The sequence below is a fragment of the Cyclopterus lumpus genome, chromosome 7 (assembly GCF_009769545.1).
Source record: "Cyclopterus lumpus isolate fCycLum1 chromosome 7, fCycLum1.pri, whole genome shotgun sequence".
NCBI lineage: Eukaryota > Metazoa > Chordata > Actinopteri > Perciformes > Cyclopteridae > Cyclopterus > Cyclopterus lumpus.
Window position 1 is genome coordinate 15641678 of NC_046972.1, and position 19972 is coordinate 15661649.

General features: G+C 39.2%; 1 protein-coding gene across 1 annotated transcript in view; it reads left to right on the forward strand.

Annotated features, from left to right (window-relative positions):
* The first annotated feature begins 1643 nt into the window (after positions 1–1643).
* oprl1 (opiate receptor-like 1) overlaps positions 1644–19972 on the forward strand; it is a 52868-nt gene continuing 34539 nt past the window's right edge. The window contains exon 1 of the mRNA XM_034537264.1: positions 1644–1834. Within this exon, the coding sequence (XP_034393155.1) occupies positions 1644–1834 (191 nt within the window). The remainder of the gene's footprint in view (positions 1835–19972) is intronic.

The following is a 19972-nucleotide window of genomic DNA, read 5'->3' on the forward strand; positions in this document are numbered from 1 at the left end:
CTCTCTCATACATCTTGGCGTTAACATATTCCTCAAGCGGCAGAGCATTAATAGCAAATGTGATGCTGCCAGCTCCTCTCCTCCTTTTTTGCTGTAGTATTCTTTCTTTCAGTTTCCTAAATCTCTTGACTTCTTTTCTACCTCAACATCTACCATCTAATCCCTCTTCCACATCGTTTTTACCTTATTTCCGTGCTTCTCAAGCGTCTTCCTTCCTCCCTTGCTGTCTTTTGGTCCTCCTTTCTTTGGGCTTTACGGTTCATTTTTTTTCTCCATTTCATACCCTTTTTACCCTCTCTTCTTTACTTCATTCTCTCTATCCCCTCCTCTCCCTTTTGTCTGTCCTTATCCTTTTATTCATCCATCCCTACCACTGAATAAAGCAACCTTTATTTACATTTAGCAAAGCAGGAAGCAGTGAAGTTAAACATTGGTTTCTCTAAACCATGAAGATGATCTTTCTACGACCTTATTAATTAACCACAAAAATATTACAAACAAATGGTAAAATATTGGAGATTTAGCTTTATCAATAATTCTGTGGTATGATCTAAATAGCACTTTGATTCATGGCATTGCAGCATGGCTCGTTAGTTTCCTCCACTGCATGTTTTTAAAGAGCAGCACTCCCAATGGTGATGTCACAGGGTCCTATCGTATACTGCACATCACTGCAGAAAGGTGAGAAGTTCAAGCAACCATAACAATTGATCATTCACTAAGCCCCTCCCCCTTGGTTACTGTTGTTAGGCCTGTCAAACGTTCACATCTGGCTAGTCAGTATGGCGTGTTTAACAATATCAGTGAGATATATTCCAAATGAATAATAGTTCTGAAATACCAGAGAGTAGTAGACAGAAAGGACTAAAATATGCATTTGAGAGATACATTTACAATATAATTTGTTGGCGAGTATTGTGGATAAAAAGGCCATTCAAATGGAGGGAAAAGCTCACCAGTCCCAATGAAAGCTTCAGAAAACCCTGTGTCTTGTCTCGCGATGGATGTCTTCAGGATGTTATTGATACTACTACTCTTATCGATACTCCTTATAGGTCTAGTTCTTTATCGATACTCTTATCGGTTCTTTTTCATTAGTAAATAATTGCTTTTTTATATATAAAAAAACAATGAATTGAGAACAGGATTAGAATTTATATATATTTTAAATATAATTAATGTTTCTAGTGCAGCAACAATAATGTTAACAACTGCAAAATGGCTCACTGGAATCATCTAAAATGTCAATAAAAGAATACATATTCCTAAGTGAAGTCTGTAAAGAACAAAGAACACAGATATCAACCAGTATCCTCATGTCCTTCATGGCAACCAATGCAGATGGGCAAGAGCTGGCGTGATTGGTTGTTTTTTCTTTGTTCCAGTTAAAAGGTCTAGCAGCTACATTTGAACCAAGTACAGTGCTGACAAGAACTGTTTTCTCGACCACTGACCACACCCAAGATCACTTGTGCACCAAAGTTCAACCACTTGATATCATGGAGTGTTAAGTTATTCTTTAATTTGTACCCACACCTAAATGCTGTAGTACAGTACAGTAGTTTATTATAATATCACATATGTGACACCACACTTCTTCCTTGTGCCAGGTGGGTTTAAAACGTCCCGGTTCTCGGTCAGACATGGAGTTCCCAGATGACTTCCTCCTTGCTGAGCTGGGCCACTTGCAGTTCTACAATGACTCCAACGGTACCTACAATGAGACCGACGGCTTGCTGCCAACGGGGGTGAAGGTCACTATTGTGGTCGTCTACATGATTGTCTGTGTCATCGGCCTGGTGGGAAACTTCCTGGTCATGTATGTCATCATAAGGTAAGAAGAACATTTCTACATGCACACACATTAAACCGCTGTCTGATAGAGATGCTTCAAGAGACAACTAACCTAACACTGTAGCTTCTAGAACATTCTTAAAACAAGTTAATTTGCATTGGAAAACACTATAAAATGATCCCGCAATGCTTTTTTTTGCCACTTTTGTTGAAAATGTTTCATGTGAAATTCTTCCAGGCTAAACACTTCAAGGCTTTAAAGTCAGCGATGATGATATGATCACTGAAAAGAGGGGGGGGGCACCAGTGATAAACATCATCATGCACTTACATGAATGCGAACACATGAAATTTGAACATGCAAACTCACAAAAAAAGGATTGCATATGCGACCTTCTGAAGCCTTGCTTTGTTTTAAAGGGACAGTGTGTAGGATTTAATGGCATCTAGCGGTGTGTTTCCATGTGACAACCAGCTGAATCACCCCCCCCCCCAGCTTTTCTAACGTTCTTCAATTATTCTAATAAAAGCCTAAAAATATTATCTTAAAAGAAAACATGGTGGTGCAAGACTGCAGACCCGATATGAAAAGCTCATTTTAAACGAACAAAAACACAACAATAATTAGTTCCTGGTTCCTGGTTCCTGGTTCTTACACAATATTGAACACATGGTTATAAACATTGTCTTCCATTCCATTTGCTTATTGATCAAAAGCCAACACCATTGATTAAGACAAAACATTAGTTAATTATCAGAAGTTGCAGCATGAGAAGGTATCAAGGTGATGTTTTAAAGCCAGAAAGCCCCCTCAGCATGTGTCGACCTGTTTGTGTACACACATCCCCTATTGCGTAGATCATCTCTGGGAAAGTGTCTTTTGTGTGTGTGTATGTGGGTTTGCACATATTCTCTGTGTATTTGATTTTTAAAACAAGCGTAGGTGAACATCTGGGTGTTGTATGAGTTAGTGTATTTGTGTGCAGTCATGGTCGGCTTGGTGGACAGCTACTGTCTGCTCATGTACATCACGCTAAACCAAAACAATGTGCACACTGAATGTGTGTGTGTGTGTATGTGTGTGTGTGAGAGTGACTTTGTTGTTGTTGGGATACTGTTGCTCTGTTATTAAGCTCAATATGTGTTTGTGTGAGACAGACAGCTGACAGCTTTCTTGTTTTCACACTGGAGAATAATAGCATTGTTATGGAAATGTTGTAAAATGTCTTCCTAAAATGGTTAGCTTTCCATTTACCATCCACATGTGTTTGTGCTTAAGAAGCAGTAGAAAGAACTGGGGACCTGAAAGAGAAAATAATTATACGTTGGAAATTTCAGCTCGGATACAAGCGGCCGAAATGAGCTTCCTCCGTAGGGTGGCCGGGCTCAGCCTTAGAGATAGGGTAAGGAGCTCGGACATCAGGGGGGAGCTTGGAGTCGAGTCGCTGCTCCTTCGTGTCGAAAGGAGTCAGCTGAGGTGGTTCGGGCATCTAGTCAGGATGCCTCCTGGACGCCTCCCATTAGAGGTTTTCCGGGCACGTCCAACTGGTAGGAGGCCCCGGGGAAGACCGAGGACACGCTGGAGGGATTATATCTCCCGGCTGGCCTTGGAACGCCTCGGGATCCCCCAGAATGAGCTGGAAAGTGCTGCGGGTGAGAGGGAGGCCTGGGTCGGCCTGCTGAACCTGCTGCCACCGCGACCCGACCCCGGATAAGCGGGTGATAATGGATGGATGGGATGGAAATTTCAGCGTGTGTGTGTGTGTGTATGTGTGTTAGAATGCTGTCTCCATATTACTTAAATCGTTGTGAATAATAACTGTCCTTGTTAGACCTGTTCTCACTAGGACATCTGTGTGGAGTTATGTAGATAGATGTATGAGTCACACACATAGACACATAATAAGAATCATTACATCCAACTCCACCTCTTTGGCATTTCCACCCACAACATTTCACTCATTAGGGCGACCTTAGGAGCTGCCGGGGGTTCAATTCCAACCCACAGCCCTTTGCTGCGCATCATCCCCTCTCTCTTTCTCTCCCTCCATTTTCTGTCATTTTCCAGCTGCTAAAAAAAAAGCCAATAAACCCCCAAACCAGAACCAATGAAAACTAAATTAAATGAGAAAAAGAAATGAAACATTGAAACACTTCTGAAAATACACACACAATGTGTTAATGTGTTACATTAATGCTGGCTTAAAACTGGCTTTCCTGCTTTACAATACCCGCTCTCAGCCATTGCCCACAGTAAAGATGTCTGCCCTCGATAACTTGCCCTTATCAAGGGTGCCAGAAGGCAGCAGACTCAGGTTGGTTGAATTCGTCACCAAATGAGGTCTCTGCCCTCATTAGCCTCTTATCCCCGGAAAGATTCAGTGAATGTATGTGATTATGTTGGATACCTTTACTCACAGGGTTCCAGGGATTTACTGCAATTTTCAATTCAAGCAGGTGGAGGCTGAAGAACAATATAACACTCAGCTTTCTGGGCAAATTTACAAGAAGAATTGAGCTGGCCAACACTTGATCTTGAAGTTGGTGAATGTTTCCTGTTTCCTGTGAATTTTATGTCCTTTTGCTAATGTATTTATTTAGGATGAGTACATGCATATAATACAATATAAATCTGTAATTCAATAAGTAAAGCTGTCGATTGCTGATATAAAAAAAGAGGAATTTACATCAAGCTTTTAGCTACATCATCTGAAATAAAAAAATTAAAATTAAATAAACCAAATTAAAATGGTTTCTTCATCAAGGTCTAGTTTGTCATACAGCTTAATCAGATGTACATATACATCCATCCCCAGGTAAGTCATACTGGTTTTCCAAGGCCCCTTAAAGAGCTTGAAAGCCTGAAAGAATGATCTCAGAGCAGGTCTGAGCATCAACAGAGTGCTCTGAATTTAAAGTTATCCAATCATCACAAAGACTTAAAGAATGGGACTCAATGGGACTCTGCTACATTAGTCTAGGGTTGTGGGTAATTACCTTGGATGGATGTCACAGGTTCAGGAGCCAGACAGTAGACTACCTCTCTTCTTCATGTAGTGTTCAACGTTTTTAATTTTTTTTTTTTAAATAGGTACACCTCTACGAGTTACTGTCTCCTGCCGAGAGACCATTGAAAAATATAGCAGGACGTCTCTCGCAGACGTCCGACGTGGCGCGATGAGTTTGGGTCCTTGGCATCCTGTTTACTGCCATCATCTTTGTCCATTACTAACACTTTTAATCTTAATCTTAATTTGGCCAACAGGGTGAACCTGAGCAGGGTCAAAGGGAAACTCAAGAGACCTGTTATTCATGCAAATGTCCCACAAAGTATACCCCTCCTAAAGCCGCTTGCTTTTCTTATTGAAGTAATAACCCTTTAATCCACCTTTTTGGGGGTAATCTACCGAAATAATATGTCCTTTCCTCATTATGGGCGCTATATAGGGTGAACATATCCATAACACCAAAAAGGAGGACACTATGCTGTATTTTGTGAGGCTGTGAATAATTACATAGGACTCTGGCGTGCTTCCCTCTACAATACAACTTTGTGTGATTGCTACATGATGTATGTGTAACAGAATAGGAGTCAAAAAGTGTTTGTTCACAGTATTTGTATTTATTCAATAGATTGTGGTGTTCAAAAACTGACCACTGAGATGAGTCTTTTAAAGTGCTGAGTGCCACAAAGCATAACATTTGTGGACTTAAAATGTACAAATTACATAAATAATAAACAGATAAATAAATTTTAAAAGGGCAAATTATTTGCTTTGATGTAATCTGTATGTACCTGTACAGAGGAGGGCGCTAGGACATTCAAATAAAACGGTGTTCTTTTGTCCATTCTGGTTTGAACAACGTCTGATGTGTTGGCATGTTTTTCTTCTATGTGTTAAGTTTCGGTCAATGTAGCCAGCAGCGTAGATATGACGTAGCCAGCACACGGAGCATTGTTTATGTTTTTAACCAATGATATAGGGTTAGAACCTAACCTAAGCCTATCAGATATGTATTTGACAACACTTTTTACCAGTCATTTGTTAGACTGTGTTCCAGCAAAATATTCTATCTCGGGCCCAGTGCAACTCCAAAGAGGAGGACAAATACAGGGCATTGAAAATCCGGACTGTCCGTCCTAAATCCGGATGTCTGGTCACCCTAGTGCTATATGACTTTACCAACTGTAGCTAGCATGATCTGAACCAAAAGATAGCAGGCCGGGAGGCTGTTTAGACTACTAATAACTATTAGGGAGCGTACAATTCAAGGTTTGTGTGAAGCTAACTTTAGTTTGATGGATGCCTAGCACACAACAAAAAAAGATACTATTTGGGCAACAAAAAGGCAGTGCAGTGCACCTTGCGTTCTCCACCTGTTACACAGCAGGGCCCTCAGAAGTGTTTATGTGAACACAGTTATACACAAAGCCTTTATGGCTTCAGAGGGAGCTGCGCAAAGTCTTATAAATGACCTCAAGTGATGTAATTTGAGGCAAACATTTAGTTTAGATTTAGAAAGTAGTGAGCTTGCAGAACACAACAGATTGTTCGACAGAACCGTTGGTGGTTGAGTTGCATTGGGGATAATGAAGGCCCCAGGTTTTGACAAGGAACAGGAATGTGTCATATGTAGCCACCGATAGAGGACCCAAACAGAGGACATGAGAGACAAGGACTTCAACATAAAACAGCAATCAAGACACAAAAACCCAAGACCGTGACAAAATGAGTGTAATAAAAACGTTTTGGACTGTTTTGGTAGTTTCTCTGTGAGAGCTGATATAGCTCAGAAAGTCGTTAGCCCCGAAATGAAACAACTTTGGAAATCCAGATGATGTAATACTACATGTTTTTCTAAACTTTTTGTGTATGTATTTGAAAGATTGATTATAAGTTTATATCTCCCAAACTTTCCTTTGACCTTTACACTGTGCTGCCTCTGCAATTCCGCACAGTTACAGCTGAGACAACGTAGTCACTCTTTAAGCCAGATGGAATTATGTGACAGTCAACCCACAAAACAAACTCACACTATGATTAATAAATTATTGTAAAATGTCTCCCTCGAAGCTACATCAGATGGAGGAGAGAACTAAAATGTTTTTACTCACTTTCTATCAGTGGGAGTGGTACGAGTTACATCAGAGGATCTTGTTTACTGTAAAATGACCTGAACACTGTCCTATGGCAACAGCGACTTTTTGATTCTTGGCAACAATTGGTTTGAATCAGGTCACTCATTAAAATAAAGAAAACAATTCAGCAAGGCATTTTAGCAATTAAACTCAGTAAAATAAACATTTGCAAATAATATATGAAGATGTAGATGTAGTACACACAAACTGTATGGCTCTAATTTTTCCTCAGCACTTGAAAATATAAGTTACGGTGACTTTTGTAAAGGAAGGACAAGAAAGATAAAAAGCTACTTTTCATGGAGCAGCCACAAATCATTCTTTAAATAGCAAGGTTGGCGACATGCTAACCAATTGCGGCTGACAGCAGCTGCCCAATGCACCTCTTCCTTGTAAACAATAACGAGCGATAAAAGGCACGGAGGAAAAGCCGCCGAGCAGCATTAATTGAGGTTGCGTGTCTGTCGGGAAACTCCTCTCTCAGTCTCGTCTTTTTGCTTTTTAGTTTTCCCAGACATGCCCGAGTGCTTTTCCTGACAGCGTGTTTCCAGCTACCAGTGCTGTCAGAGGACAGTAGGGGTAGAAGAGTTTCAACTTCCAGCAGCAGAGCACTGCAGTGCAGGGCCGTCTTATGGCTCGTAGCAACAACAAGAGCCAGGAGCGAGGATTTCTCCGAGCATCTGTTTAGTGCTACAGGCCCAAAGAAAGAGCAGGTGGACCACAGGGAGAGATAAACATCATGCTGAATCCAGCGCAGAGCCGCCTGGAGACAGAGAGTAGAGAGTATGGCAGGACAAAGCTGTTTTTAGACGGAGCAAGGCTTGTTTTTGTGAGGGGGAAAACTGCCTGGACGGATTTTTGTAAGGGTCTGTTTCCATAACAACAGACCAATCCACGTTGTACATTTTAGGACATGCTGAGGCCTGATGATGTCATCATTCCTTGGAGCATAATGAAATCAGGCAGTGAAAAAAAAGGAACACGAATTGTGAAATCTAAGGTGTCGTACAACTGAACCAACGGGCTTAATACACCTAGAATAAATGTTACTTTAAACTTAATCAGTGTTGACGAACACTAGTGGGTTTGACTTTTAAAATAGCTGGGAGTGGCTGAGAGGTGAGTGTGATGCAGAGCGACGGGAGTATGAAAGCTGAACTGTTACAACTAAGCAGCTCTGATCTGGCCGGCTTTCTCTCCATACAAACAGCTGCTGGTAGACGCACTGAAATCATTTAAACCCGGCCATAACATAAACCTTCTTGATAGTATTGTAAAATTGTCACGGAGACATATATAAATATTGTCTCCAAGCTGTGGTGGAGTGTTTTGACAAGCATGTTGGGCTTTTACAATTAAAAAGTGTCTATATATGAATGGCTGAGTTTTGTGTGCATTATTTTTCTAAGAGCTTTAATTTAGTGGGTGTGAGGACAAAAGAGAGGGAGGGAATATAAATGAGATGAAGAAGGAAATGATTTAAGGTACAACATACATCTTTCACGTTCTTCCCGGTTTGCTCATTATAAGAAAACATCATCATGAATTAAATCATGTTAATGTGTGTGTGTGTGTGTGTGTGTGTGTGTGTGTGTGTGTGTGTGTGTGTGTGTGTGTGTGTGAGATCCTGGAAACGTGACCAGAGTTTCAGTAACAAAGTGGCAGGTCAGTTTGTGTCAGATTTGACCGATTTGAAATCTGGCATTTGAGATTCTGGTAGACAGAGTTAGGTTGTGTGCGTGCTCTGAGCTGCATTGAGTGGTCCAGTTATCGGATTCTCTCTTTTTATTTATTCTTTTATATATTGTTTTTGCCTTTATTTAATAGCGTTAGTCAGGGAAGGGTAAGGGGTTGGATTCGAACATCAACCTGATGCAATATGATGCAGTGAGTTTTCCTTCACTTGATCACATGGTAACAGCAAGCAAAATCAAGCAGAAAGTGTCATCATACATTGCGGACTTTCCTTCACGCTACTATCTGCTGGTTAACTGAAATATAAAAACATATATTCACTCCAGTAATATGATCAAAAGTTACCTAAAGAAAATTGTCAATTTTGCTCAGCCAGTGCTGCATTGCAGTGTTGCATTATGGGTTGCACATGTGATGCGACTGTGCATGCAGAGGGTTGTAATTTGACTGAATTCCTATTAAATGGTATACTACAAAATTATCTACATGTGATGGATAAGTGCAATGCTGAATGTGGTGCATGGTTACAACTCACTTAAATGGTTGTGCTTTTTAGCAAACAAAACATGGATTGTGTACAAACCCAAAAATAAGTTCACTGTTGGCTATTCAGCAGAATGAATAGCCAATTGCTTACAGTGTGGTCTGTGTGTGTGCCTTGTAGTTCAGCAACAGTTAAAAGTGTTAGATGACCTTTTTTGTGTGTTTCCATTAACAACTGTATTCAGACCAAAACAAGGTGTGTGTGTGTGTGTGTGTGTGTGTGTGTGTGTGTGTGTGTATGTTTGTGGAGGTGACGGTCATGCTTGGGGTTTTTATTTTGAGTTTTTTAAAGTGAAAATAGATTGATGCAGAGGGGAACAGAGGCACATATATAGAGGTCAATAAACAGAGAGAAGGAGCGACAACTAAAGGCCAAAGATCAATATATATGAAATAGAGTGGGTGCATTCAGTGCCACATTATCTGATATCCTCTCTTATGTGTATCTCTTCTATAGTTTCCTTTACAAATCAGAATATTAGTGTGTGTGTATATAATGCAGTGTGTGTATATAATGCAGTATATATATATATATATATATATATATATATATATATATATATATATATATATATATATACTGCATTCACTGAGAGCCAATATGATCCTTCTGATGAAATCTGTTCATTCATTAGTTTGTTCCTTCATTCGTTGCACAGGTTTCTCTGCAACATTACATCTTGATTCTGATCAAATTGGTTAATGGTGCTAGATGTGAATTCTCGTTGGGTGGCGCGAATGACGCGAATAAACCACAACTTGTCGGGCGAGTAAACTCACGCGAGTAAAGCGTTGTGAATGTTCGCAACGCGTTTGGTGTGAACGCAGCATTAGGGGTATAGGTAGAAGTTGAAGTTCTTGCTGGTACTACCACCCTAACCGTAACCAGCTTCACGCATCCCTGAACACATACATTTACTTTTTTAGAAGCCTGGTGGTGAAATAAATAACATTAAAAAAAATCACACATCATTATTTATTGAAATGGTTTAAGTGTCACTGAATAATTTGCAAATATTTCCTAAATGTTCCAAACTGTTTGTTTTGTTTTGAATTAGAAGAAAAGTACAACTAAATGTGTAAGCATAAACAGTTTACTGTGTGTGTTTAGGAAGTAAAGATGCCCGAGCACACCATTATGCCAGGAGAGTAAACAATGTGACATAACTTGTTTCTGTTGCTGGAATGAAACATCATGAACTAATTGTATTATTTATTTATTTCCCATCTTACTTGTGAGATTTTTGCAAGAAATGATTGCCAAGAACACACAGCATTCGAGTCAGCTGCAGCAGAAGTGGATGTTTTTCCCGTCAGTAGGCTGACGAAACAATTTTGGAAAAGCAGCTGGCACAAAAAAACCTGATGGTTTGTGCTCGGCACAAACACACTGACACTAGAACGATAAAGCAATTTACACTAGGAGAGTGGAGACAATGGTGCATTCATGTCCACCTCGGATTGTCTCATTTCCCAAGTTGAGAAGTTGTTCTTGGTGTGTTCATAAACTGTATTTTCATGATGTTTTCTTGTTTGAAATGTGATCATGACACGTTGTTGGATGTGGGTTTTGACAAGCAGCTGCTGCCCCCTCTTCCCCCCACTTGGCGTAACTTTCACATCGGGTAGCCTGTCACACTATGACGCTCCACTATGTCCCCAGTAAACACAAGGTTAAAATTGTTAATTGATTTATTCAACATGGCAGGTCACTACAGACTTTACTTTCCATGTGTATTTATGTATTTATATGGCCACTATTTGATTTATCTGGCTTACGTTTTCTTTGTGCTTTTGACTTCTAGTCCATTTGTATTCAGCTCGCATATCCTTCCCCTTACTTTACTGTAGGTCTATGTTCATTTTTGTATTGTTGTATGCCTTGCTGTCGAACCAATTGGCCTTTGGGAACCCCAAAAAAATCTAAAGAAAGTTGCAAAATGGGTTTCCATTGGAGATAGTTGAAAGCCAAAGGGATTGGATGAGGCCTGCCGGCTTGTGTAAGTCTGTGTGAATTCAGCGACTATGCAGCATTCTGTACTTCTTAGATCTCTGATCTTCTAGCCTGCTTCATCTCCATAGCAACAACGACTGGGACGGATTTTTTCTAAATAATTTAAGCCTTTGGCCATAGTATAAACACTATTTTTAGTATTGTTAAACTATGTAGAAGATTCCAATGCAGCCAAATGTAATCATGTCCATATTTCACAATTCCGCAACTAACGATTTAAATCCGATGGCAACATTCAGTGCTAATGCAAGAGTTAATGTGTCCTTTATGTAGTAGCAATGCACAAAGTAAATGTCACTGCTGGCTAGATTATGCCTGTGTGTTAGAAAGACATAACAAAAAGAAAGAAAAGCTGTCATCTCATCTCTATGGGGATAGAGAGAGAGAGAGAGAGAGAGAGAGAGAGAGAAAGAGAGAGAGAGAGAGAGAGAGAAAGAGAGAGAGAGAGAGAGAGAGAGAGAGAGAGGCCTATTATGTTATATCTGCTCGTCCTTGATCCTGTGACCTCTGCAGCTGTATTGATGCTGTGTGTTTGTGTCAATATCTAGCCCATCTTTGTGAGAAGCAATCAGACCTTGAGAGTGAGAACAAGTTCAAATATTTGGCAATAAAGAGTTTTACTGAGTTTTTACTGCATATCTTTTCAAAACAATAGTGCAACCTGTACACAACTATATGGCTTGTGTGTGTGTGTGTGTGTTTCTGCCACAGGCTAATGACTGTGCCTTCCTCCTTCATAATGACCACAGTGAATTATGAGGCCATTATTCTGCACTGCAAATTAATCCTTCATACTGAGAAGTGTGTGTTTGTGTGTGTGGGTTTGTGATGGACACCCCAATATAGCTGGTTGTCACATGACTTTTCAGTCTTTATGACACAGACACACTCATCTGCATATTGTAAGGGCACACACACTCTTTAGCCCTCCCCGTAGCTCTTCCTTCTGTCTTTCTGTCTCTCCCATTTGGCACTCTCTCTTTATTCATATTTAATTTCAACCCACTTCATTGTAGTTAATGTTAAAATTAACAGCATCATCAAAGTGCCTACATACATATTATGGCCATTATATGTACACATAACATCTTTGACACTTTGACATTGTACCTGACACAGCTCAGCATAAAGCCACTAACGTAACTTTAAAAAAATAACAACATTTTCTTGTTTGTTTGTCCTATCCATCTCCCTACTCGCCCAACACAAGTTAAGCTTTTCATACTACTTAATTTGTAGAGACAGTATCATAGTTACATGGATGCCTTTACATATTAGTCAGTACAGACTAAATGGCGTCAAAATGACATACAAAAAGCAAGAAATACGCTCTTGTGACTCACTACATGGTTTTTAGAGGGACAATGACTGGGTCTATTCCCTGTTTCATGTACTCTAGATACTTGTGCAGCATGACTATGTGTCCTGAGGAGTTAGTTCACTTTGTATGTAGGTGGATGTAATTTCATTGCTGCCAGTGTAGTGTGGAAAACAAGACTTTGCAGATGTTATGGTAATCTAGTGGTAACGTCTAAACCAGGTGATACAGTCATAGAAGGTTGGCGATAAAGTCTAAGCTTATGGCATCTGACATGTGGGACCCTTTTCAATCATAATTAACCACTGTGTAATTGGAATAAATGCTAAGTGTCCTGATACAGACGTCTTTACAGAGAAGGTCTTCCTGATTTGGCCAAAGCAAGATAGTGCTAAATCAAAGTTTAGAGTTTGGCATCTCAATCTGATTCTCTCCTGTTGCTCTTTCTTTCCCCCTGTGAGCTCCTGAAAGCAGCAGGTACTTAATGATTGTCCCATTTATCCTTAACCGTTACTTGATGATGAAAGATTACAAAATGAGATTGACTTTGACACCAATTGTAGCCAAAAAGTATCTCCTCCTGAGCAATGAAGATGACCGACACTTTTTTCAACGTCTGCTTTGGCCCTATAAGAAAACCATCAGATTCCATGACACTGATGTCATTGAGGAAGTGTACCTGCCGATAGGACCTCATCCTCACTCATTTGTCACTCAGACGTTAAGGTTAATGAAACCATAACTTAACCTTCACATTCTACTGGTTTAAATAGTTCATGGTTTTATAGCAAGTTTCTGGTGCTTGGAGAGATGGAGATAGAAGAAGAAAAATGAAAGTTCCTTGTATGAACTCAATACTTTATTACATATTCTATTCACTTTCTACTACAGATTAGACATATTATTTAAAGCAGATGTCTTCTTAATATGTAATGCTTCACAATTAAATGATGGTGTGGAAGCTGTCCTGAGCTAAGTAAAACACTTTTATTAATCAAGTAGATTGATGGCCGAGGAATATTTGTTTTATTGGATAAACTTTGAGGTTTCTTTGTGGCTACAGTAATGGTGTCTGTATTACCATTGAACGATTGTCCAGATATCCAGAATTTTAGCTTCAAAACCCCAAAAATAAATACAACTGTCAACGTTGTGTCATCAGAGCAGAGCTGTCCTGTGACACACATGGAGAGTACATGTTCTGACATTGCTCTCTAAAGCAAAGCGACGGTTAAGGAGATATCTAAGACAAGATAGTATGATAGCCCACAGCAGGAGATGTTACACTGTCAGCAACAGAGTATGATACAAGACAGACTAAATCATTAAGATTAAGGCTTTATGAGTCATAGGTTAAACAATATATTATACTTGACCTAAGGGCCCCTCATGAATTATGTATTGTACCTAAGAGAACATTTAAAGTATGAAAACATTTAAATCACTCTTTCATGCCACTCAGGGCGCTAGCATTTCCTTCTACGCCGTCTCTTAGCCTTTGATGCTCATACGCAACTTTTCCGAAAAACTATTGACATAAGGACTGTTTGTACTGAGAAGTTGATTCACCTCAAATGAATATACGTTGATTTACAGACTCCTATTTCCCAATGTATGTCTATGCCGAAAAAGAAAACAAAATGTGCAGCCCAATGGCATCATGGGATGGACACGGCAGTTGTAACTTGGCCTGGCGTTCATCCTGGGGGCTTGGGTCAACCTGGTTAATATTGCTGACATTGCTTCACATTGACAATGTGAGCATGTTAGGACGCTGATTACAATTTATCTTTAGGGACATCGTCTCACTAAATATGTTGTTGTCTTATCTTTTCCGAGTAATGTGTGGGGGTGGGGGTGAGTTCGCTTTTAAAAGTCATCTTCCTGTATTGAAATGTCATAAAAGTCACCATTAAATAAGACATTTCTATATCTTTTCCCCTCTCCTTTTCCTCTTGTGAGTTATAGTTAAGTTTTATGATGGACATATGGTCTGAAATCAAGTACTTTGATTTAATTCAAAGTGAAAACATTAGCTTGAATGGCTTAGTATCTATCATGTCCCATTTATCTGTCTTCTTGGTCTCTCCAACATGTCTTTAGTGGAGGGCGGAGTAATTTACCATAATTGCCTAAATCTTTTTTTCTGTCCTTTATTCTTTGAGTCTACCCTTGACCTTCTCTCTGCCTCTCCTCTCTCACCATATGTTTATCTCCGGCTGGTTTAACAGTGTAATATAATGAGATTGGGTCCATTACCTGAATCTGTGTTCAAATGAATTTTGGCACAGGCTTAGAATGAAAGGATTGTGAGCAGGACGATCCCTTCATTCTAAGCCTGTGCCAAACTTTCTGCTTTGTTATACTTGTTATTATACCACGTAGCTTCCAACAACAGACACCGGTCTACCACCTGTCTGTCCCCGACCACGAGAATAGCCTCTGCTTCCTGGCTGCCTTCTCCCCTGACGGCTTGGCGTTCCATCGAGTGGGTTTCTCCACAAGAGCTGATTCAAGACTGTTTGCTTGTTGTGTCTTCTGCCTCGAATAAAGCTTTGTTTAACTATTCCGTGTGTCCGTCATAAAGCTTCTGGGTCCAATACAAATCCCCTGTCTTGTGTTTTTAATGTGCATGTTGCATACAACAGATACAATTTATACAATTGCTTCAAAACTAAAACTAAAACTAAAATACTTATCTAGATCTGCAAATAACCAAAATACATGATAGTATAAATTTCAAATTATACTCTACTAATGTTTTTAAATACATTGTATAACTCTTTTTTTTATTTAAGTCTTTTATTCAGTCTGCATACATTTATGTGTTTGAGACTGGCGCTACAAACAAAATACAAAACAATATTTCAAGAGAATTAACAAATTAGTGTTGATTATCAAATTAACACTATTTTTTCAGGAAAAGGTTCAGCTTATTCAAAATTTATGAATTTACAAACGCTACGCATACACTGTTGCTTTAAATCCCAGAAAACGTGTCTGCTACATGTGCTCTGCACCCGTCTGTATTTCTATCTTTTCTATTCTCTCTGTGCAGCTGATTGCTTGTTAAGACCCAATCAGAGGACCTGTGGCAGATAGGAAAATTAGGAGAGGCTTCTTCAAACCCTCATTAACCATTTTTATACTTTGAACTTCACTGTCATCTTCATTTTCCATCTCTTTCTTCTGTCTCTACTCTTTGTTCTATGCTGTTCTTTCTTTCACTGTCTGTAAGTTAATAACACTATAGACATCTGTAGGACATAACAGGGGCTTTCTCCCAATACTTTACATTTAACCTTCATTACATAGGTAATGAATCTGTGTAATACGTATCAGCATGAATACCATCATTAACACATGTTCTGAATGAGAAGATTAATTAGTTTCAGAACTGATTATGGGGCAAAACAGCAGACGTCTGCATTTGGCTGAGAAACCAGTGTTTCACCAGGTCTGTATCACAGAGCAACATGTGGCAGAGACGTATCGTTTTCGTCACCCTGGCAATATATTGGACTTGGATGGGAGGCTGATTTGTCACAGACACGCACACTCAGGACACGGTCGTGGTCAGGTTACGTCTTGTGCAATCATCCCTGCTCTGGGCCTCTGTGAGCCATTTTCCTTAATGAGGGCCTCACGTGGTGAAACAGAGCCAAACCATATATCATCATCACGGCTCCACTTCTCCCCCTGATCGTGCCTTCTACCAGCACCTTGATTTTCAACAGTGGACAGAAGTTTGATCTGTGATTTGTGGGATTGCTGTATTGGCCTGACAGTAGGGGGTTAAGGTGAATAAATGGAATTGAATGTATAATGAAGGATTGGGCCGGTGTAAAAATGATTGTACAGGTTTGAGATAAAGTTCTCTCTCTCTGGAACGGCATCCAAACCTCCCACCGCACTTTGACGTTACTCAGCTATAGAGGCGGGAAATAGGCTATACAGTAACAGGATATCACTTCATCTTGTATACACACTGCCTAGTTTGACAGTTTGATCGGAGCCTGTCGCCTCGGATGGACAGAACTGATTTGCAAAAAGGTGAGGTCCAGTCGTGACTATGCAACAAGTATGGCAAATGGTCTGTCAACCTGTCACCTTGTCGTATCCATCATGCAACTCGCGGCAGGCTCTCTTGCTCTACAAAGAAATGAATAGAATTCGTCAACTTTACTTACGTCAACGAATTTGGTGTATCTCACCGTTATGGCAATATCCGGCTTTCCTAACTTTGTCAAAACAAAGTAGAACAAATAAATACATTGATATAAATCTACCGAATTGTTAATTAATAAAATAATGGCGTCAGTTACCAGATCAGTCTATTGTCACACATACCTGATCCAGCAATTTGAGTCAGTATTGGACAATTAGCTAATATTTAATGCGTTGATGGCGTTGGAGCAGGTTGCTGGCTATTGCAGGCTATTTTTTTATGCTGATAGGGATCATGTAATAAGTTCAAAAATAAACTTAAGCTTAACAGTGATGACTCTGTTTACATAGCATTACATACATACACATATATGAATTTGACCTCTGCATTTAGGCGCAGTAGGCTGCTGTGAAGCAATCCCATTTTATGTTCAATGTCTCGCTCACCAGAGGGTATGGAACTCACGACCTTGTGATTATTTAATCACAAGGTCGTGAGACAACCAGCTCAAGATCCTGAGACAGTCATTTTAGTCCCTTGTTCATTTCTCAAAATGTTGATTGGCCCTAGCATAGAGTAGCTATCCACATTAGGGCGTATGGGATTATTGTGACTTAACCTGTATTTACACTTTTGATTGAAAATAATATTTTTGGGCACGTTGTAATTGTTTCATTTTCCATTTTACAATTTTAAATATAGAGGAAAAACAAAAAATTAGAATGACTTAAATGAATGTGACAGGGACCGCCTGAGTAGCTCAGTTGGTTACAGCGCATCCCATACAACCGTGACCACTCATATTAGATTCCAGCCATGGGAACTTTGTTGCATTTCAATATACCCTATTTCTACAATGTCCTCTGTCAAAAGAAGGTGAAAATAAAATTGAAATAATATAATTTTGAATAATTACTGTTAAACAGAAAAGGAAGATGAATAGATATTTTGTTGGCGATCTTTCTGCCTTTATAATATACAGGGTTAATAATCCACAGAGTGTGTTGCTATGTGACACTTTCAGAGATGTTTCCAAACACTCTCACTGAGTCTTATATTTAGAGTATTGGAATTCATTAAAATCTCATCAGTGGCGTACGAGTGCCATTAAAGGCAGGACAAACAAACAAATGGTCCAACTCAATTCTGGAGGACACAAGAGAGGGACTAAAAAAAAGAAGCGCGATGTTAAACAAATTAAAGTGTGAGGGGAACAGAAAGACAACAGGGTTACGGTATGTAGAGTAGGCTTTTTCAAAAGAAAATGTGCATGAGACCTTTAAGCTGTTCGCTGCCGCTGCTGCCACATTTGTTAACCATGGAATGTTTTTAAAGAGATATGGCAGATAATATTTGGTACAATGGTCTGCAGCAAAATATTGAAGCAGTAAAAGTCGTATTTGAAGAAGCAGTAGTCTGACTATAAGTAGTGGCCAGAGGCTGGGAAGCATATTGGTGAACGCATTGGTTTCCCCAAGAAATCGACTGCCACTATAAATGTCAACACTTTTAAAACCTATATAAAATCACTGAAACATGTTTGAATAAAGAAAATTAAAACCATACATCTTCTGAACAATGTACATGTCTACCTTGAAATGAACCGTCTCGGACATAAGTTATATACATCTCCTGAAGAATATGTACATTGTAACATTTAAATGAACTTTCTACAACCAACTGCACTCAAGTAGGTAGACACCATAGAATGGCAAATGAATAGTACAGAATGGAGAATGGAGTCTTGGAGCCAAGAGCTGAACTGAGAGGAGGGAGAAGAGACGAGTGGTCCACTGGTTTAATTGGGTACTTGTGGATGTAAACGGGCGAGCTAAAGACAGAGACGGGTCTGCCCAGTGGCCCGACTTACAACAGCACAGTCTTTACTGTTAGAGAAAAAGGCTTCCAAGAGAGGCAGGAGACTGTAACAAGAAGTTTAAAGACACATGATTTGTTTAATAAAAAGAGCAATGTAGGAAAAAGACCAAAAGACAAATTAATTGCTAAAAAAAGATCATTTGAAAGAGCTATGTGGCTAGATTCACTTTATCTTTTTTTGCATTCAGAGCCGAGAGTAAGCCGAGTTCAGTCTGCGAGGAGACCTTATTTTTTAATACAGCCAAATTAAATCAAGCTTAAAACACCTGCTACTCAACCCAATAGTCACAGACTGTAAACAATATTAACTTTCCTGTGAAACATTTCTTATACTGATGAACATACATTCTTGTTGCATCTTAGCATCCAAATAATCATCTACCAGGAAATGTACCCTGCTATGGTCAGTCTGCAGGATAGATAGCTAGTCTATTGTTAATGTCTTAGTCTTATTTATTAAACCGCTACCGTCTGGAAGATATTTCATTCATCTGAGGAACAGTGTGTGTATCACCAGTAAAGAGCTCTTTGTGAATTGATTATGCATTTAATAAAGATTCTGCTTTAGTAAAAAACATTACTTTTTAATGTCCCAAACTGTTCTTAAGGGATATGGGGGAGAATATAGTTTCATTAATCATTCTCCAGAAATGTCAATGACGTGCACCAAGTATGTGCTGTATTGGATATGTCAACTAAAAATAATAAAAGTGATTCTAAATTAACACAATATTGGACTAGTATTACTATCTCTTCCACACTGTTCCTTTACTGGCTGTGGGACTTGAATGTATTTATATGAGTGTGCCCCTCTTCCATTTGTTGTCTTTTAATTTCTTTAAAATAATCTTTTTTCAATCTTTTTCTTTTTTACATTATATGGCAGTCTATAAACTCTTTGACAGTTACTTATGAATGTTTCATATCTAACAGTGAATGTGTTTACGATGCTATCATAAACACGTACAATAATCTTATAAAGGCCTTACTATCTATTAACACATGCGTATTACGAGCTCCACGTGAGATCCTCCACCGATTTTAAACGAATAGAGACGCTGCTTTGTTATTTTAAATGAATATTGCCTATCAAATTAGAAGCAAAAAAACTTACGCAGACTATCATTCTGAATCCCCCAAAAAATAAATCAGCAGATTCCATTTGAGTAAAGACCTTATAGAAAGCATTGCCAAAACAACCGTACTCAAAAGCTTGAACTCATTTCATCATCTTAGTGTTACAAAGGAGGATTTCAAAACATACCACTTCACATCTAGATGGATTTCTATTAGATCAGAAGAGACCAGGGAGGGAACAAAAAGATGAGATAGAGAGAACATGAGGGGTCATGTTCACTAAGTGGATACTTGTTGAATGTTGTTTTTCACTAATTAATTGTTACCTAATATTGTATTTCTGTC